Source organism: Conger conger, chromosome 12, assembly GCF_963514075.1.
Source record: "Conger conger chromosome 12, fConCon1.1, whole genome shotgun sequence".
In the NCBI taxonomy this organism is placed as follows: Eukaryota; Metazoa; Chordata; class Actinopteri; order Anguilliformes; family Congridae; genus Conger; species Conger conger.
The window spans coordinates 46,454,352-46,476,490 of NC_083771.1; the positions used below are offsets into that span (position 1 = coordinate 46,454,352).

A 22,139-nucleotide genomic window follows, 5' to 3' on the forward strand; every position below is an offset into this window, starting at 1 on the left:
CTGTCTGTTAGTTCATCATTGTTTGTTATCCTTGTAATTTATTAGTTTTCATATTCATGTCTGGGCGGCACGGATGGTGCAGTGGGTAGCACTGCCGCCTCACAGCAAGGAGGTCCTGGGTTTGAATCCCCGTCAGCCAGGGCCTCTCTGTGCGGAGTTGGCATGTTCTCCCTGTGTCTGCGTGGGTTTCCTCCCACAGTCCAAAGACATGCAGGTTAGGCTGATTGGAGAGTCTAAATTGCCCATAGCTGTGAGTGAATGGTGTGTGTGCCCTGTGATGGACTGGCGACCTGTCCAGGGTGTATTCCTGCCTTTCGCCCAATGTATGCTGGGATAGGCTCCAGCCCCCTGCGACCCTGATCAGGATAAGCGGGTTCAGATAATGGATGGATGGATGGATATTCATGTCTGGTGTTCTGTTTATATTCATTAGTCTTTGCACTCGTCTTCCCCTGTGATGTCTGAGTCTGAATGTTTACGAGCCCGAGTCACTCCCCTGTCTGCGTGCTCCACTATTCGGGTGTTTACGGTAGTTCTGGGGTTCAACCTTCCTTCCAATTCCTTACTTCCTGCTTTCTCTCCATTTCATGTTTGTAGATAGCACAAATATACTAATACAAACTAACATAGAATTTGTACAGTACTAATTATACTAACTCACTAATATGTTTGTCAAACTAACAAACTAACATTCACTGGTTTTGGGTATTTGTAATTTAAATCACGTAACTAACTTACTTCTGCATCTCCAGTTTCAATTCTATTCTGTAACTCCGCCTCCCTATTCTATCACTGATTACTTGCTCAGTTTCAGCGAAGTATTCGCACCTGTCTCTCTGTATCTCTGCATCTCCTGATTCTCTGCAAATGTCTACTCCCTAGTCCGGAGCTGTTTGTATTACATGTGTGTCTTTGTGAATCCAGTCCGCGTTTTCGTTTCCCCCTCGTTATTGTGCTATTACCCTTTCATGTGTCTCACCTGATGTTTATTTGTTAGACCGCCCTCACTCCCATGCCCCGCCTATTTTGTCTCATTCCCCTGTGTATTTATACCTGTCCTTTTCAGTTGCACCTTGCTAGTTTGTCTTGTCCTGTTTTCGAGTCCCGAGCCCTTTATTCCTTCTCCCCAGTTCTAGCCTCCTTGTTCCCGAGCCCTTGCCCTTGTGGCATTCTGTTTCTTTTGTTTTGTTTCTGGATTTCTTGTCTGACCCCTGCCTGCTCTTTTGACTCTTCTTGTTGGATCACGCTTTTGGACCTCTGCCTTGTTTGGACTGACCTCCCGGTTTTGGAACTTTGCCTGTTTTTTGATTACGCTCTGTCTGCCCCTTCATCTGCCATTATACCTGCCATTTTTCCACACCCCCCGTTTCCACATGGCCATCCTAGTTATTTAGGAGCAGTGGGCAGCCACAGTGCAGCACCCGGGCACTAACTCCAGGTCTGAGGCCTTGGTCAAGGGCAACAGCAGGAGCACACCTAACCTGACACAGGCATGTGTTTGAGTGTGGGAGGAAAGCTGAGTACCTGGAGGGGCAGCCTGTAGCATAGTGGTTAAGGTAAATGTCTGGGACAAGCAAGGTCACTGGTTCTAATCCTGGTGTAGCCACAATAAGATCCGCACAGCCGTTGGGCCCTTGAGCAAGGCCCTTAACCCTGCATTGCTCCAGGGGAGGATTGTCTCCTGCTTAGTCTAATCAACTGTACGTCGCTCTGGATAAGAGTCTGCCAAATGCCAATAATGTCATGTAATGGAGTAAACCCACACAAACACAGGGAGAACACACTCATACCGTATTCTCCAAATTCTGAGACATACACTACAAGGGGCATTCAATAAAACATTTAAAGTGAATCTTTAAAAAAAAAGTTAAGTTTGACAGTTTTCAACGATTTTGTCATCCAAGACACTTGGTTTATGTCAAAAATGAAAATGTCGAAGTTTCTGTTGGGTCCTCGCCTGCATTTCAGATGTTGACCAAGAGATGTCGCTCTAGGGCTGTGGAAGAATACGAGTCGCACCTGATCTGGGCCTGTAGCCTAGTGGTTAAGGTACATGACTGGGAACGTTAGTGGTTCAAACCTTGGTGTAGCCAGGATAAGATCCACACAGCTTTTGGGCCCTTAAGCAAGGCCCTTAACCCCGCATTGCTCCCCCACTCACTTTTACTACAAAATACACATCGTAATGGATTTTTTAGATGCACTGAGATTAACTTTGATTTCAGATTTTGACAGTCCACAGTGGGGTAGAATTCATTGAATACCTAAATACTGGATATGATACCAGACGATTTTATTCAAGGTAACCAACAGGAGAGGGTGACGAACAGGTGTATTAAGAGACATTAAAATATAATTGTTTTACACTAAGAAAAAGGTTTATTGAATTTAATATTAATGCCTGCGGACTATCTGGCAGGTAAAATGCCATACTATACACATACATGGCTAACGGTTTTTTTCATATTCTCCTGCCTGTAAGTCAGTTTTCTCACACTGATCAAGCTGAAGTATTCACCGGGCAACGAGGGCATTTACAGCACAGTGTTCGTTGACCTCACAGTTATCCAACCCCTCTGAAATTAACCGACGTGAAAGCTGGTTGAAGTGTGCGATAACGCATTGGAAATCAATCCCGCGCGTCAACTCGAACCGCCGAATCGAACGGTGACGCGGAGCAGCGGGTTCTGGCCGTTTTTTGCTTTTTTAAGACACAGTCACACCGGTGTCTGTCTTCGAGTTGGAGAAAGGTGAGACTCCACCTAACCGGGGGATTAGAGGAACTAACCCACACTAAACCCTGCTCGTGTACACCTCAGCTTCGCGCGTTTATATGAATAGATTTACGTGCTCTGCAGGTTCGGAGAGTTACACGGGCATCCCGTTGGAGGAGGAGAACGAACAACTTTCAGGTAGGAAGGTTTATGTCAACTTAAAAAGGTTATGTGTATGTGGATAATTTGGGTTATGTCATACAGTATGTATGACAACAGCGTGATGAAAATATGTGAGTTTCAGACCTATTTACGTGTTTTTATACACTATTATATCGGACGTCTGCTCGAATGAACTTCAACGAACACCGCCCCCCCCCCTTCGGAGATTGACACTTCAAGTAAAAGGCTTCTGTTTGTCATGACTTGTTTCGCTATGTGTACTCGTGATATCAAATGGCGATTTCACCTACCTCCAACGGAAATCTTGGGTGAGATGGCAGTCAGAATCCACGTTATCTGTTCCATCTCTCCATTTGATTCACTATTACGTGGTGCACTGTGATATTAGTGTCGGAGTAGACTGTCTCTGGGATGTACACCAGCCAGTGTAAGTTCTTTGCGGCGTCGGTGATTGAACACAAACATATGAGTTGGTCTTAAAGTTTTGAAGTTAGACCTTTGTCTGGATGGTTACATAAAATCCTTGGGAAATAATTTAACCGATATGACACTTAAAACATAAAAGATGATTGATATTATCTTATTCTAAACCGTTTTCATTGGTAATATTTGATATACTGTACAGTGGTTATGTGGGCGTCTAGCTGTCGTGAGCAGTTCCAAAGTCAGGATCTCTTTTCTAACTCTTCGTTTCTGGGGGAGGGCAGTAAGACTATATAACACAGAGCCAGTTTGACACTGTGGTTGCCTTTTATTCCATCACATTAACGTATAAAATAAGCAAAAATAATCCTCTTACACCTGCCACCTCCGTGAAGACCAGGTTAGAGAGAGCAAATTCTCTGACCTTTAAACCCACTTTAATCACCGGAGCCCTTTTAATCACGCCTGCTACTCCATATGTTAACATCGCTGTATCCGTGCAGCATGAATTCAATACAAACGTAAACATTCTATTAGGTCAAAGATGCTGTTTTTATGCCTTGCCGTTAATGTCAATTATGTTGTAATATATTACAAATCATTCAAGGACTGGCCTGTTTAAACGGGAAGTAATTGCTATATTTTCAAAACAAACGTTAACCAGAAGAAGACGAATGAAACATTTAAATGGTTATTGCGCCACGATATATTGCTTTTTGGGGGCTCCGACAAGTTTTTCTCCCCAGTTTTCCACTCTGGGGGACTGTGTCTCTGTGAAATTGAATAAAATTTTAATTCATGAGCTCATTATTATGGAGCCTATTATTAAATCTATATTTCTGTCTAAAGAAATGTTTTGCCGCGTTTTGTTAGGGCTGAACGTGGCCCAGGTTTTCGTTCCAAGCACAACCTCAGAATGTTAATGAGAAGTTAATTTAGCTTAATTAGGTGCTTTATGTTTAGAGGGGTTATGTAAGCCACATTGTCACATATACCTATGCATGCCATTAAAAAAATATTATTGTACTGTATTGCAAGCGGCGGCACGGATGGTGCAGTGGGTAGCACTGCCGCCTCACAGCAAGGAGGTCCTGGGTTCGAATCCCCGTCGGCCGGGGCCTCTCTGTGCGGAGTTTGCATGTTCTCCCCGTGTCTGCGTGGGTTTCCTCCGGGTACTCCGGTTTCCTCCCACAGTCCAAAGACATGCACGTTAGGCTGATTGGAGAGTCTAAATTGCCCGTAGGTATGAGTGTGTGAGTGAATGGTGTGTGTGCCCTGAGATAGACTGGCGACCTGTCCAGGGTGTATTCCTGCCTTTCGCCCAATGTATGCTGGGATAGGCTCCAGCCCTCCTGCGACCCTGATCAGGATAAGCGGGTTCAGATAATGGATGGATGGATGGATGTATTGCAAGCAACAGTTGTAAATAAAGTAAATTATTAACTGATGAAATTAAAGACTGAGGTGAATCAATATGCTCCTAACTGGTGAAACAGTAGACACCATCATGAAGACAATGGAAAAACAAATTGAACAAAGAAAATTATAATGAGAAAGTTATTTTATTAATGAAATAATAAACATGTTCAACAACCTAAAAAGGATCTTATTAATCTCAGTCTTATATTTCCTTAAAAATGTCACCTTGTTTTATGTGATCATTTTTTCAATATAGCAAAATATAACTATAATATAAATATAATATGGGAGTTTTATACTTTGTGGCATGCAAAGTTATTTCTGGCATAATGTATATTAAGAGGGTAAATAATCCCTCTAAACATGAAAAGCACCTAATTAAGAAAAATTAATATACGGTGACGCCGTGACGTAAACACGGTGACGTTGAATGAGAACCAATGAGCTCAAAGTATTGTTCAGCTATATAATGTTTTGGTACAGAGTGTTGGGCCGTGAACTGTATATTTTGAAACCTGAATTTAAAGACTATAAGCACAGGCAGAGGGCGAGTCAACATGTCAGTGAGCCTTTTTCAATGATAGGAAGGGATTTACAATGTTTTAACATAAGAATCTTACCTATTGTACTTTTAATGAGAAAGCGGTCCTGGATTTTATCGATTTACCTTGTTTACTGATCCAGCTACTTGACAATAGACACCCAGTTCAGCCTTGGATCTTCAATCTTCTTATTGAACCACTGGCCCGACTATTGAACTATTGTGCTATTGTGCTATGTTGTATGCAATGGCTTATAAACAGGCCACCCGGTTATTTCAGTGAATCGATAGGATCTGGTGAATGTGAGCGCACCAGGGGCCTCGTGCAGGAATCGGTCGTACGGCCAGATTCAATCCCGAGCCGTGCCTACACTGAAATCCACAGAGACGTTGACGTTTATGAACGTGAAATTATTGTCCGAAAATTTCCGTTCCTTTACACCTGATCCAGACCATCCTATTGCCTGCAATACATCTGAACAGCCACAAGACCGTTATTCCCTGTGGCTGTTCAGCTGTATAGCAGGCATGGGCTATTACTTTTCATTACATTATTACATTAATGGCATTTGGCACAATCTTATTGTGGCTACAGCGGGGATCGAACTGTCGTGTCTAGGAAAAGTCTAGGAGTCCAATCTCCAATTTGTCGAAAAACATCTTCGCGAGGGAAAAGACACCGCGGCAGCAAGCTCTTCAGGAAAATCCGACTTTATTAGCAGAAGCGCATAAAGCCGGACCAGTTTTTTCAAAAACATGGACATCGAATGTCATTTATACACCCATTTTATACTCCCTCCAACTCCTCCTACGACCTCATTGTAGCAAATCACCCACACTGTTCTTATCTTAACTCCTCCCAAAGCTCCTCCCCCCAACAGGTGCAAACATCATTGTGGCAAATCGCCAAAGGTCCTTATGCTCTGCCAGCTCTGTACAAAGTTCAGGGCGCTCTGCCAACTACTAACAGAGTTGAGGATGCCCCCGCCCTCGCGAACTGCTTGCCAACACACACGTCATCCATGGTTTTTTCTGAGCATACACGTCACTCTGTATTTTTCCACATATGGGTCACTTTTCTACCACAAACTTATGAGCAGTAAATCATTGAAAATATACAGACATACTAAACATTTGATTAATATTCCCTTCTAATTTTCTTTTCTAATTTACAGACATGCTAAACATTTGATTAATATTATCTTCTAAGTGAGTAAATGTACGTTGCATTCTTTGCATTCTTTGCTCTCATTTAAACAGTTTTCACTGTGGTTTCTTGCGTTTTCATAAGCTCAGCTATAATTAATGTTCTAGGTTCATTTGATTTGATAATAAGCAGCGTACATGTGATATATTGATTATAAGTCACTTACATATAGATACACTTCTGGCATAAATCATCGAGAGTTTTGGAGGAACCAGCCTGCTCATCAAGGTTGAGTCTGATTTTGGCTTGTGATTGTTTATCATGCTTTTAGGAGGGAGATCTTTTGTTCTGTGAATTTTCCCCTACAGAACCACCGACCTTCTGACAACAGCTGTGATATCCAAAGAGCTTTAACCTTGATATACCCGTGCGGGAAAATTTTTTTAAAAACGAGAGACGTCGTTTTTGGAGAAGTTCTACCTTTTAAAACTCACTGCTCTCAACCAGCAGAAATACACATGATACCTTGTGTAAGTAAGACAGCTTCAGGGTTGCTTTAAGGTGTATTTCTTCACTTTGAAGGAGGTAGGCTACTGACTCCTATAGGCTTCAAGTCTTTATGCTAAGCCAAATCGGTATGCTAACATGGAAATTGAGCTAGTGAATGCACAAAAATGAAAATGAACATCTCCTCTAAGCCTGGGTAAGTTGGGGAAAAAGGTATATTTTCCAAAATGTTGATGTTTTCCTTTAATTATTTTATGTTCTTGCTGAAACCTTTCAGAAGGCTCAGTAACGTTATAAACTGAACGATTTCTCGGTCTGCAGTTGCATAAACTGTAATTGTGTCTCTAAATTCTCAGTGTAAAATGCCATGCTGAACGAGAACTAATCCAGCGCTGGGCACGACCCACTCCACTTCACACATTATCGTTTATGGCACGATCGTAACGCATCCCGCCCCCAAACCGGATAAATATGCAACGGGATGTGTGACAGCTTGTGTGAGTGATGGCGGCCAGATTGAGTCTTACGCAATCCTGACGGGGGGGGAGGGGCTAGGTGAAGCGGGCTCGAGGGAAGGCCAATGAGAGCGGTGTGTGTGTGTGTGTGTGTGTGTGTGTGTGTGTGTGTGGGCGCCTGAGAGAGCGACTCTCCCGAAGGACACTGCTCCCGTTCCCGTCTCCTCGCAGACATGGAGCGCGGATCTTTCCGGAAGGTGGATGTCCCGGATCAGGCCCACTACATAGTGGCGTTCTTCGTGCTGGTCATCGGGACCGTGGGGGTGGGCGGCAACGCCCTGGTCATGTACGCCTTCTCCAGGTAAGTGCACTCATAACTCTGCTTGTGTATGTCACATCAAAACAAATACTTTTCTACGCTTTACTGAGCCTGTCTGGCGTATGAAATACTTTTTACTGCTCAAAAAGTGCAAACCCCACCTTCTGGTCCTCTTGGTCGGCTCGGTTGCACCAGGCAAGATCAATCGAGTCCAGAAAAGTATTTTAGTTCTATTATAATTGGGCTGCATTTATCCAAAACTCTTTACCATTGATTCCTCTCATTCATCTGTTCACACACAAACACACACACACACACACACACAGGAACACGCACACGCATCCACACACACACACAGGAACACACACACTCACACTCACGTTCACGCACGCACACACACACACACACACACACACACACAGGAACACACACACACTCACGCTCACGCACACGCACACGCACACGCACATGCACACACCCACACACACACACACACACACGCACACACACGCACACACGCACACACGCATACACACACACACACAGGAACACACTCACACACATACACACGCACATGCACGCACACACACACACACACACACACACGCATACACACATACACACACACACACGCACACGCACACACACACACACACACACACACACACACACAGGAACACGCACACACACACACACACACACACACCAACAGCGATAGGCTGCCATGCAAGGCTCCAAGGCTCATTGGGAGCATCTCACCGGTGTACACAGCTCCATGCTCTGGGATGACTCTGGTTAAATGCTGGCGGGATGCTGTGTTCCTACACTTGATAATGAGATACAGGAGCACTTATTTCATTTAAAAGTCTTCACCAGGCGAAAGAGGACCGTCTGTGCCTGGTGGCCGGCATGTCTGTCGATTCATGGTGTCCAACAGGGCTGTGTTTTCTGAGAAAGGCACAACGCTGCCTCTTACCTCTCTGCCAGTAAGGGAAGTACCCCAGAGAACCTTTCTGCGGCATTCAGGTGAAAACTCAGCTACATTAGCCGACTAAGACGTAACCAGGCTATATCCGGGCAATACTTGAGTTAAATTGGGGTTAACCATTTTATATCAAAACCTCACTCAACCTAGATATTCTCCCCTCTAGATGTCTATATTCCGGTTCTTGCCCACATTTTTGGTTAGTTTAACAAACTTGTTCACGCAAATGTAGATGGACACTCTTGATTAAATATTTTGATACTGTATACCTGCCGTGTATACATGTTTCAGCAGAATGGGCCAATCAGGATCTATTGTATATGTATTCAGGAACGGCAAACGTAGACCCCCAGGATGTTCCATAATAACTCTTTTCTTTTCTGTGGTCCTGCACAGTTCTATGTTTCAGAAATCAATATAGTAGCAATTGCGGACTTGATATTTGGACCAGTTTCAGTGCATTGGAGGCTTGACGTTGCCCTGCTGAACATCAAGTGTGGAGTTGTTTGGGTTAGAACCCAGCTGGAGTGTGGCATTGTTTGGGTTAGAACCAAGCCAGAGTGTGGAGGTGTTTGGGTTTAGAACCCAGCTGGAGTGTGGCGGTGTTTGGCTTAGAACCCAACTGGAGTGTGTAGGTGTTTGGGTTCAGAACCAAGGCAGAGTGTGGAGTTGTTTGGGTTAGAACCAAGCCAGGGTATGGAGGTGTTTGGGTTAGGACCCAGCCAGAGTGTGGAGTTGTTTGGGTTAGAACCCAGCTGGAGTGTGGAGGTTTTTTGGTTAGAACCCAACTGGAGTGTGGAGGTGTTTCGGTTTAGAACCCAGTCATCATAAATGACTTCTTTCCTGAGCACTGAAAAGCAGGAGACAGTGACAGAGAGATGTACAGGTGTTCAGATCTTTACCTAAAGGCTGCTGGGTGATTACATCAGGCCTCTGATTGTTTTGCGCATGAGCAAATCAGATTCCTTCCACCGGGCTGCCGGAATACAGTAAGATACAGGAGCTCGATCGTGGGATTATCCTGTTTAAACATCTCCGGTTATTATGGAGCAAAATCGCTTGAGCAGGTCAGGCTTGTGCTTTTCATTAACGAGCGGATTTTTAATGCGACTGAACGGGAATTAACCCGTGACCTGTTGTGCGTATTGCAGACATATTTCATGCTCTGTACAGAGCGAGAGAGAGATGTCAGAGGGTTCCGAGTCGAGCTTCTGCCAGGGACGTGATTTATTGATGAGGGACTGAATTAGAGAAAAAGTGACTGGGTGGGATTATGTGTGGGGAGGGTGGAGTTTAGTGGGAACATAATCAAAATGGAGGTCGTATGGCCATAATTCACGTCTGACCCAGTAAACGCCAGCGCAAATGAAAGCAGTCTGCACAGCACTGGGGGTTTTGCAATCTTCTACTACCATAATGGTGAGGGAGCTTTGAGTGTTTTTTTTTTTGGATACAGAAGCAGCTCTACTGTACTGTAAACGGTGGCCATCTTGAATTGTTGTTCACTGTACACTGTGTATTGTCACCTCCTGCATATTTGCACAAACAATTTTTTTTTAATCTGGTTTTTTTAAAATTTTGTTCACTTTTATTGTGAACACTGCATCCTTTCCCAACACGTTTATTCCACTGGAGTAATAAGGTTGGCTTCGCCTCCTTGAAATCAGCTCTGCGTCAGAGTTTGACATGCGATTGACATGTTATAGACCGCGCTCTTCCGCCCCGAGCTAATGTCACCCCTCTTCCTCCGTGTTTCAGCAACAGGAAGCTGCGAAACCCGGCGAACTACTTCATCATGAACCTGGCAGTGAGCGACTTCCTGATGTCCGCCACGCAGTCTCCGGTCTTCTTCATCAACTGCCTCTACCGGGAGTGGGTGTTCGGGGAGCTGGGTAACTCTGCTCTGCAGGGAGTGGGTGTTCGGGGAGCTGGGTAACTCTGCTCTGCAGGGAGTGGGTGTTCGGGGAGCTGGGTAACTCTGCTCTGCTCTGCAGGGAGTGGGTGTTCGGGGAGCTGGGTAACTCTGCTCTGCAGGGAATGGGTGTTCGGAGAGCTGGGTAACTCTGCTCTGCAGGGAGTGGGTGTTTGGAGAGCTGGGTAACTCTGCTCTGCAGGGAGTGGGTGTTCGGGGAGCTGGGTAACTCTGCTCTGCAGGGAGTGGGTGTTTGGAGAGCTGGGTAACTCTGCTCTGCAGGGAGTGGGTGTTTGGAGAGCTGGGTAACTCTGCTCTGCAGGGAGTGGGTGTTTGGAGAGCTGGGTAACTCTGCTCTGCAGGGAGTGGGTGTTCGGGGAGCTGGGTAACTCTGCTCTGCAGGGAGTGGGTGTTTGGAGAGCTGGGTAACTCTGCTCTGCAGGGAGTGGGTGTTTGGAGAGCTGGGTAACTCTGCTCTGCAGGGAATGGGTGTTCGGAGAGCTGGGTAACTCTGCTCTGCTCTGTAGGGAGTGGGTGTTTGGAGAGCTGGGTAACTCTGCTCTGCTCTGTAGGGAGTGGGTGTTTGGAGAACTGGGTAACTCTGCTCTGCTCTGTAGGGAGTGGGTGTTTGGAGAACTGGGTAACTCTGCTCTGCTCTGTAGGGAGTGGGTGTTTGGAGAACTGGGTAACTCTGCTCTGCTCTGTAGGGAATGGGTGTTTGGAGAACTGGGTAACTCTGCTCTGCTCTGCAGGGAGTGCGTGTTCAGAGAGCTGGGTAACTCTTTCTGCAGGGAGTGCGTGTTTGGAGAGCTGGGTAACTGTTCTGTAGGGAGTGGGTGTTCAGAGAGCTGGGTAACTCTGCTCTGCTCTGCAGGGAGTGGGTGTTCAGAGAGCTGGGTAACTCTGCTCTGCTCTGCAGGGAGTGGGTGTTCAGAGAGCTGGGTAACTCTGCTCTGCTCTGCAGGGAGTGGGTGTTCAGAGAGCTGGGTAACTCTGCTCTGTAGGGAGTGGGTGTTTGGAGAGCTGGGTAACTCTGCTCTGCAGGGAGTGGGTGTTTGGAGAGCTGGGTAACTCTGCTCTGCTCTGTAGGGAGTGGGTGTTCTCTTTCTGCAGGGAGTGGATGTTTGGAGTGGGTGTTTATTTTACGCTGTGTTAGATTATAATAGTCGAGGCGATATTCAATCCTTCTGCGTGTAACTACCCCGTTAAAGACGAGCTGAAATGGAAGCATGATGTAGACACGAGTGAAACGGATCTTTCGGGGGAAGGGTCGGGGGATCTATTTCAATGACGTCAAATAAGGAGGGGGGCATAAAATGAGGATGCGTAAAAATTATATTGATTGGAGGGGAATGGAAGATTGACAAACATCGACACACTGGTACACAATGATATGAAAGAATAATTTAAACCATTTACCAGGAAGTGGATGGAAAAAAGCTTTGGTGTGAAAATACACATTACATATTTTATGGAATACAAAACTTGTTCATATGGTTATGAAGAATTCAATAATAAAAAATAAAAAAGTACTTGCCACGTGGAACTGAGTTTGCAACAATTAGACCCCTCCATCTTGCATGGAGCTGCATGGTCTTACTAAATATAAGATTATAAATCTGTGACCAGAATGTTCTCAACTGAACGCTCTAATGCTGATTTAGCACTCATTACTGGTGATGGAAGTCTAGAACCCTGACTTAGAACCTTGAGGAAACATTCCAAAATTCTTACAGCACAGTGACCGATGTTATGGCCACCGATCGAAATATGATTATGTGCTTCGGAATACGTTTTTGAAAGACACGTTCCAAGCTTGGTTTCACTCCACTGAGCTCCAACTTGTAAGCGTGCTGTGCCAACTACTGCCAGGCGCCAGTGAACAGACCTCTCTGCCAAAAAGGATCTTCCAGGCATGTTGTTGACATAGTCTCAGCAGTATGAAGGGCTGCCAAGACTTGCATCTTCAAATAGAACTTCAACTAGTAAGTGAAGCCTAGTAGAGTGAAATATCTCTGCATGTGGTATAGTGTGGCTGGTGTGGTCCAGCTACTGCTAAACCAAGGTTTTTAAGCATCTCCTTTCACTGGCGTACAGGTGAGCTCTAACTCCAGGTGTGTGTCCCACTGTGGGCTTCCAGGGTGTAAGCTGTACCCCTCTGTGGAGTGATGTTTGGGTATCTCAGGGTGTAAGCTGTACCCGTCTGTGGAGTGATGTTTGGGTTTCTCAGGGTGTAAGCTGTACCCGTGTGTGGAGTGATGTTTGGGTATCTCAGGGTGTAAGCTGTACCCGTCTGTGGAGTGATGTTTGGGTATCTCAGGGTGTAAGCTGTACCCCTCTGTGGAGTGATGTTTGGGTATCTCAGGGTGTAAGCTGTACCCGTCTGTGGAGTGATGTTTGGGTATCTCAGGGTGTAAGCTGTACCCATCTGTGGAGTGATGTTTGGGTGTCTCAGGGTGTAAGCTGTACCCGTCTGTGGGGTGATGTTTGGGTATCTCAGGGTGCAAGCTGTACCCGTCTGTGGGGTGATGTTTGGGTATTTCAGGGTATACCCCTCTGTTGGGCGATGTTTGGGCATTTCAGGGTGTAAGCTGTATGCGTTCTGCGGGGCTCTGTTTGGCATCACTTCCATGATCAACCTGCTGGCCATCTCCATCGACCGGTACATCGTCATCACCAAGCCACTGCAGGCCCTCCAGTGGACGTCGAAGCGGCGGACCTCGCTGGTCATCCTCCTGGTGTGGCTGTACTCCTTGGCCTGGAGCCTGGCCCCCCTGCTGGGCTGGAGTGAGTCCCCGTCTCTCACCGTCTCTCACCGTTTCTGCTCCGCAAGCTCACTCATTTGTCACCACAGAGAACGGTGCTGGTACTTTCGTGGGTACATTCGGGAAATTTGATCCTTGAAGAACGGAAAAATGTACCTCCACTGTCACTTTATTTCTGAGAGTGCAGGGATCCAGCCCTGGATTTATTTCCTCCCGGGTAATTAATTGGACAATTAGTGCGACTGATTGGCGAAGGCTATGTTCACCACACCTGACTTCCAGGTAAAGGGAGGGTAGAAAAGGGTGAGAGGGTTCACAGCCGTGATTTGAAGAATGGGGCTTTACTGGAAACTAAAGCCCCCCCATGAAGTCAGTGCCCTAGGTGACTATACTGCCTAAGCCTCGATCCAACCCTTATATAATTGCTTCATTGACTATGCTGCAATATAACAATATGGTTTATGAAAGCATAATACTTATATTTGAGTTATTTAGCAGAGACTTTTATCCAAAGGAACTTACAGTTGATGAGACTAGGCAGGGGCCAATTCCCACTGGAGAAAAGGTGACAGGCGTGGACAGCTCATACATTGATTAAAATTGAAACTGTTCGTCTGCAGGTTCCTACATCCCAGAGGGCCTGCTGACCTCCTGCACCTGGGACTATGTCACGTCGACGGCCTCCAACAAGAGCTACACCCTGATGCTCTGCTGCTTCGTGTTCTTCATCCCTCTGGGCATCATCTCCTACTGCTACCTCTTCATGTTCCTGGCCATCCGCAGGGCCAGCAAGTACGCCTACGGACATGCATCCATTATCCGTCCCTTATCATCCATCCATTCACCCACCATCAGCCATCTGTCCATACATCCATTGTCATCCATCCATTATCGAACTTGCTTATTCCTGGTCAGGGTCAGCCTATCCCAGCAATTATGCCTACAGACATCCATCCATTATCCATTCATTCACCCACCGTCATCCATCTGTCCATACATCCATCCATCCATTATCTAACCAGCTTATTCCTGGTCAGGGTCAGCCTATCCCAGCAAGTGTGCCTACTGACATCCATCCATTATCCATCCATTTGTCCATCCATCCATTATCATCCATCCATTATCTAACTTGCTTATTTGTGGTCCGGGTCAGCCTATCCCAGCAAGTGTGCCTACTGACATCCATCCATTATCCATCCATTTGTCCATCCATCCATTATCATCCATCCATTATCTAACTTGCTTATTTGTGGTCAGGGTCAGCCCATCCCAGCGAGTATGCCTACAGACATACATCCATCCATTCTCATCCATCTGTCCATCCTTCCATCCATCCATCCATCCATTATCTAACCCTGCTTGTAGGGGATTTCCCTTCACGGACATGTGGAATTTAAAAGCCCCTTGAATTCCCCTGTTGTTTCTCTGTGCTCCCGGCGGCAGGGAGGTGGAGGACCTGGGCGGCCACGTCAGGAAGTCCACGCTGATCCAGCAGCAGTCCATCAGGACGGAATGGAAGCTGGCGAAGCTGGCGTTTGTGGTGATCGTCGTGTTCGTGCTCTCCTGGGCGCCCTACGCCAGCGTCACGCTCATCGCCTGGGCGGGGTACTGCGCCTTCGCAAACCCCCGGAGGAGGGGTGTAGGCTTTCACCGGGGTTTATGGGCAAAATGACAACTTTCACACTTGCTGTGGTTCATTTGTGTGATGATAATTTAACATTACATTACGTGGCATTTAGCAGACGCTCTTATCCAGAGCGACGTACAACAAAGTGCAAATCAATCACAAGAACAAGTGCAAAAGTAGACCTGAGAGGACAGTACAGTTCCGAGTCCTAGTATAAACATACAGAAATTCAGAACCCTTGAAGAGTACAATCAACATTCAAACTAGCATACCACTGTTGGCAGCTAGAATACAACAACAGCCAATAAAAACAACAATACCTATACAAGTAACGATATCTATACATAAGTGCCATTACGGTCTAAGGCTAATCACAGCGATTGTGAGTTGGGGAGGGAAAGGTGTAGCCTGAAGAGATGGGTCTTCAGTCTGCGCTTGAAGGAGGTCAGAGACTCTGCCGTTCTGACATTCACCGGGAATGTTTTGTGTGTTCCTTTGTTAAGATTTCTAGATTATGGTTAAGGCGCGGATCTCGTACTCGAATCCCAGGACTGCCTACGAACCACATTTTGTGATTGAGACGGATCTTACACAGTGCAGTTAAAACATCTGTTGAGTACATTGAATATCTTCACTGCATGTGGCGATATCCCTGTAATCTGGTGCCGTGTAAAAGTTTATTCAGCGCAGGACAAAATGTGTAGATAGTCCAGCAGTGGCGGCAGTTGCCGTTTGAATTAAAGGGGAGATGTAACGCTCTCAGAAGCATAATTATTTGTATGGCTTGGTGTTTGTCACAGAAGTCCAGGTGATTTTCTCTTTTTTGGCTGTCCCTTAATTCCGTCTTTTCCACAATTGTTTTGTAGGATAACTAATCAAAATAAACACGCTATTTCTGCGATGGACAATTAATTTATATTCACTATTTATAATCTGTTTTAAGATTTCTTGCTCTGTGAGTTGAAATAGTGTGATTCGTGTTGCAAAGATTATGTCAGTGCATCTTAGGAGCCAACACCCGTGTCTCTGTCTCGCTTGTGCCTCAGTTTACGCCTGCTCTTTAGATGCAGAGAAATTTCACGAATAAATCGCAGAATGCATCATATGTGCACTGAAAATCGCCGAAAAAAAGGGTTAGTACATCTGGCCGCTTGTTTCTGAGATCTAAATCAAAATGGCTGCTAATTTCAAGGAAATCAAAAACCAGCAGCCATTGCAGGCCTCCAGGGCTGCAGTTTGAGACCCCGGGGTTAAGGCAAGGTAGTCTATTTAGGCTTTGGCACAATACACACATGGACATTTCTACTACAGTAACTAAATTTTTTCTTTTCTCTGATGCAATGCGTTCGGTTTGATTGTTTTGCGATGCATAAGCGCCACATCGAAAGACAAACACGATTTGCTGGCCACTGCTTTCGGGCAAAAGATGAAATCGTATCGGACGTCCTGCCATGGAAACCTTGGAGAAGCAGGAGGTTGAGCTACCTGCTGTTATCTGCCGTGATACTGCCACGGACAGGGAGGACTTCTCAACAACGATGGCCGACCATGACTGCTGGAGGAAAGTTGTGCTTGGACTCTCGCCCAAGGGCAAGCGATGATGACGATGCCGATGATGAATATAAAGCACTTAGCAGCCTCAGTTAAGATTCAAGTCTATAGTTACGAAGCCATTCGTATGCGCATACACAGTCATGCCCTCGATGCTGAATGCTCAAGACTACACAGTATACACAGAAATGGATACGGAGGGACTTGGATGCTGAAGACTGAAAGGCTTAGTTTCTGACTAAGCTTGCTTGTGTCATTTGTATCGAAGGTTCTGTGAAATGGTTTCACTACGACACGGCTGCCAGAGGCTATTTTTGGGTTGGCACACTGCCTTGGCTCGGTGGGAGTGTGTGAACTGAGCGTAGCCTTCCCATGCTCCATGTGTGATAGCACACCTCCTACTCCACCCGGGAGTGTGTCACACACGGTCTACATTAGTTATTCGGTTGATGCTTTTATCCAACGCGACGTGCCGTTGATTAGACTAAGCAGGGGACAACCCCCCTGGAGCAATGTTAAGAGTCTTGCTCAAGGGCCCAAATAGCTGCACTGATCTTTGGGCTAGATCGGGCATGAACTACCAACCTTCTGGGTCCCAGTCATGTAGCTAAGACACTCATCTTCATATATCCTGTCCAGTCGACAGAGATGGTGACCTCCAGTGCTGATCTCTGCACCAAGAGCAGCTTTCCCATTCGACACTCACATGACCAGTGCCTTGATGCTTTCTCTCCAGTAAAAAGAAAGGTAGATTGAAGCTGAAGGGTGCAGGAAGTGATGTAGGCTTCAAAGTGTGCCGAATCTGCAGAGATTTAACAGAGGATCACGACAAACCACATGCTATCATGCAGAAAGAATAGAAAGAAATACTTGCTGTACTGTGAACACATTTTAATTACAAACAGCAGGGGGCACTGCAATATGTATATTACCTCTCTTTCTCTCTCTCCCTCCCACCCCCTCTCTCTCTCTCCCCCTCCCTCCCTCTCTCCCTCCCTCTCTCACCTGGGTGCAGGTACGGCAGTGTTTTGAGCCCGTATTCTAAAGCGGTGCCTGCAGTAATCGCCAAAGCCTCTGCCATCTACAACCCTTTCATCTACGCCATCATTCACTCCAAATACAGGTAGGGGGCGCTGTTCTCCACCTTTAAGCAGTGTTTTACTGTTGTAATGAGACCTAAATACTAAATACTAGCTTGTTTTAAGTTACTTTTTGCTTGACTGTATCTTAAGTCTTGAACTTATTTTTTGTTTTAGTGTACCCCGACTGTAACTCATCCATGCTGAAAGAAACAGCTCAAGCTTTGGCCACCAAAATGTAACTGCCACCAGTTGGCAGAACAGATACCTACTCAGTCAAGTGACCAGCTCATACCCAGCTAGGCCAGCTTCATGACCAGCTTGGCCAGCTCAATTTTCAAGCTGGTCAAGTTGGCATAGCTGGATGTGCTCAATAAAGTATTTAGTTTTTCACCTCTAAAACCACTACAACCACCAACCGACAACAACCTCGTTTCAAAGCCATTACACAGTGAACCGCACAGCAGATTACTTCACCGTGTATGGCTGGGTTATGCTTAGAAGCCGTGCTGTTTCTCCTCCTTCTCTGTGGCCCTTTTATTACATTACATTACATTATTGGTGTTTGGCAGACGCTCTTATCCAGAGCGATGTACAGTTGATTAGACTAAGCAGGAGACAATCCTCCCCTGGAGCAATGCAGGGTTAAGGGCTCAAGGGTCCAACGCCTGTGTGTCCCAGTCAGGTACCTTAACCACTACGCTACAGGGTCATGTACCTTAACCGCTACGCTACAGGGTCATGTACCTTAACCACTACGCTACAGGGTCATGTACCTTAACCACTACGCTACAGGGTCATGTACCTTAACCGCTACGCTACAGGGTCATGTACCTTAACCACTATGCTACAGGGTCATATACCTTAACCGCTACACTACAGGGTCATGTACCTTAACCACTACGCTACAGGGTCACGTACCTTAACCGCTACGCTACAGGGTCATGTACCTTAACCACTACGCTACAGGGTCATGTACCTTAACCACTACGCTACAGGGTCATGTACCTTAACCACTACGCTACAGGGTCATGTACTTTAACCACTACACTACAGGGTCATGTACCTTAACCACTACGCTACAGGGTCATGTACCTTAACCACTACACTACAGGCCGCCCTTTCCCTCTGTGCCGTTCACAGGGACACCCTGGCAGAGAGGGTCCCTTGCCTGCGGTTCCTGGCCGGTCCCTCCAGGACGGGGCGTGTGTCCGTGTCTCCCAGCGAGTCCTCCCTCAGAGAGCCCATTCTCTGCCCCCAGTCCCACACCACGGTGTGTGTGTGTGTGTGTGTGTGTGAGTGTGTGTGTGTGTGTGACCTGTGTGTGTGAGTGTGTGTGTGTGAGTGCGTGTGTGTGTGTGTGTTTGTGTGAGTGTGTGAGTGTGTGTGTTTGTGTGTGTGTGCGCGTGTGTGTGTGACCTGTGTGTGTGAGTGCGTGTGTGTGTGAGTGCGTGTGTGTGTGTGTGTGTGTGTGTGTGTGTGACCTGTGTGTGTGAGTGTGTGTGTGTGTGTGTGAGTGCGTGTGTGTGTGTGTGTGTGCAAGAGAGTGTGTGTGCGTGTGTGTGTTTTTATATCGCAAAAAAATATGCATGGTAAGTTAGTAGCTTGCTAGCTAACAAGTGTCAGCATAACTACCTGGACATGAACTATCCAAAATGTGACATTGGAAAGGCATACTTATGTTCAGTTGCTATGGCTAGATAAGAAGCGACACATGCAAGAGAAACATCACTCAAAACTAGAAGGCAGGCTAATTTATGTACAGTCATATTTTCAAGTTCGTTAACTAAAGATAGGCATCCGATACAAAGCGAAATCACTCAAGAATACAAAAACAAACAATACGCTTTTTTTTTCTCTTGGCAATGTGTTGGTTGGTTGAAGCTCGTATGCTTTTAGCAGGCTTGGAAATCGATCGTTTTGTGTTTTTGTGCTTGATCGAATTTCTTGGTGAATTGAATGACAATGATGCCCGTAAGAAGCTGATTTATAAATATAGTATGAGACGTAGAGCCTGGTGTGATATCTCGAGAGGCCAGGCTGCACAGGGCAGGGTGTGGCAGTGCAGGGTGTGGCAGGGCAGGTAAGGACACAAAATCAGGGATTCCAAAGAAAACAGAAGGATTTTAATAAGTCTTCCAAATTTCTCCGGCCGTATTAAGGTGTCTCAAGCACCGGCACCCGTCACCTGCTCGTGTCGGTTGCTGGGATGTTGATGTTGGCCCGGCGGCCATTTTGTGTTGCCGTCCCTCTGGTTGCCAGCAGATGGGGACAAAGCAACCATCAATCACCTGTCCCCTGGTGATGCCACAATGTACATTGAGATGTGTTACCTGTGCTGCAGGTGGGCAGTGACGTGCAGCTGGACGCAGTGAGCCAGCAGTCCAGGGTGTATGTTGAGATGTGTTACCTGTGCTGCAGGTGGGCAGTGACGTGCAGCTGGACGCAGTGAGCCAGCAGTCCAGGGTGTATGTTGAGATGTGTTACCTGTGCTGCAGGTGGGCAGTGACGTGCAGCTGGACGCAGTGAGCCAGCAGTCCCGGGTGTATGTTGAGATGTGTTACCTGTGCTGCAGGTGGGCAGTGACGTGCAGCTGGACGCAGTGAGCCAGCAGTCCAGGGGCTTCAGGCGCTCCTCGTCCTCCAGCCTGCTCAGAGACGCAGACCAGCGCAAAGGCAGGGCGTGCTCCCCTGTCACGGAGGAAGAGGTGAGCTGCTCTCTCCAGGTGTGTGTGTGTGTGTGTGTGGGGTCAGTGCTCAGGTGCGTGTGTGTGTGTGTGTGGGGTCAGTGCTCAGGTGTGTGTGTGTGTGTGGGGTCAGTGCTCAGGTGTGTGTGTGGAATCAGTGCTCAGGTGTGTGTGTGGGGTCAGTGCTCAGGTGTGTGTGTGTGTGGGGTCAGTGCTCAGGTGTGTGTGTGTGTGGGGTCAGTGCTCAGGTGTGTGTGTGTGTGTGTGTGTGTGTGGGGTCAGTGCTCAGGTGTGTGTGTGTGTGTGTGTGTGGGGTCAGTGCTCAGGTGTGTGTGTGTGTGTGGGGTCAGTGCTCAGGTGTGTGTGTGTGTGTGTGTGGGGTCAGTGCTCAGGTGTGTGTGTGGGGTCAGTGCTCAGGTGTGTGTGTGTGTGTGGGGTCAGTGCTCAGGTGTGTGTGTGTGTGGGGGTCAGTGCTCAGGTGTGTGTGTGTGGGGTCAGTGCTCAGGTGTGTGGGGTCAGTGCTCAGGTGTGTGTGTGTGTTGTGTCAGTACACAGGACATTGAATGCTGCTGTACTATAGTTATTAAAGAGTGTTGGTGTTCAATGCGTTGTTTTGTGTGCGGCCCTACAGGTGTACACCCCAGCGAGGGAGAGAGCGTGTAGCTATGACGACGGCTCCGTTGGTGTGGCAACCGTATCTCTCCTGGTCACGACGAGGGAGCGGTTGATGGAGGGGAGTCGGGACGGGGAGCGGGCGAACGATTGGGTCGCGATGGACGAGGTGATGGAGGACCCCTCCCCCACGCCTGCAGAGAGCTGTCTGATTGGTGGAGCCGGGCACCGGGGGGAGGGGCCAGCACTGGTGACGTGTGAGGTGGAAAACCTGGTGAGGGACCTGCTCTGTGTGAAACAGCCCGTGGACTTCCTGTCCTGAGAGGCTGACCCGCCCGTGGACTTCCTGTCCTGAGGGGAACTGCATCGTCCCTCTGACTGAACAAAAATAACATGCGTTTTCCTGTTTGTATTGTACATGATGCAATTAATTAAAAAAAAAAAATGTTTGTAACACTTGAATTGGCATTAACTTATGTAGTTGTTTAACTTCTCTGTTGTTTGTTTGTAATCTGTCCAACAATTATATGAATTGCCAATTCATATTGGAATGAAAAAAACTGTTCATGCATTTGTTCATGTTTAAATTATAAGTTCATCCTATGCCTTGCAATTCTACAATTATTAATGTAACCAATACATTAGTTAGTACGAAATCAATACTTTTACTAATGTAAATAATTCATTCATATATTTTAATAAATTTCATGCTTAATTAATGCATTTGTACATCTATTAATTAATGTTAACAACTACATGCCAATTCATGGACCTTAATCTAAAGTGTGACCAAAATGTTTAACTTCAGGAAGTAACACACATGCAGATGATAAAGGTGGTATTTTGTGATTTATTAATATTTCCACTGAAATCTGTGAGTAAATGACTTGAGAATGAAACTGAGTTTAACTTTATTCATTGTGTGAAGTTGAACATTATTCATTGTGTGAAGTTAAACTTTATTCAACGTGTGAAGTTAAACTTTATTCATTGAGTGAAGTTAAACTTTATTCATTGTGTGAAGTTTAACTTTAGTCATTGTGTGAAGTTTAACTTTAGTCATTGTGTGAAGTTTAACTTTATTCATCGTGTGAAGTTTAACTTTATTCATCGTTTGAGGTGGGTACTCGCTTTGCCGTGTTCCTTCAGCCTGCGACCTGCGTGAAATTTCTGCTCTTTTATGTCCGCGTGATTGGACAACCTTTTTCTGAGTG

At 46.3% G+C, this 22,139-nt stretch overlaps 1 protein-coding gene across 2 annotated transcripts; it reads left to right on the forward strand.

The window, feature by feature from the left end:
- The first annotated feature begins 1,099 nt into the window (after positions 1–1,099).
- Positions 1,100–21,644, forward strand: LOC133141903 (melanopsin-B-like). Of its 2 annotated transcripts, none has more exons than XM_061262720.1 (10): positions 1,100–1,556; positions 7,621–7,750; positions 10,452–10,585; positions 13,189–13,392; positions 13,991–14,162; positions 14,814–14,975; positions 17,564–17,671; positions 18,771–18,900; positions 20,203–20,334; positions 20,945–21,644. In XM_061262720.1, exons 2-10 carry the CDS (start codon positions 7,623–7,625, stop codon positions 21,245–21,247), a joined length of 1,473 nt encoding a protein of 490 aa, XP_061118704.1. In that variant the 5' UTR covers positions 1,100–1,556; positions 7,621–7,622; the 3' UTR covers positions 21,248–21,644. The 2 variants fall into 2 exon arrangements, with proteins under 2 accessions (XP_061118704.1, XP_061118705.1); XM_061262721.1 differs by lacking the exon at positions 1,100–1,556 and adding an exon at positions 2,863–2,912.
- Positions 21,645–22,139: the final 495 nt, after the last annotated feature.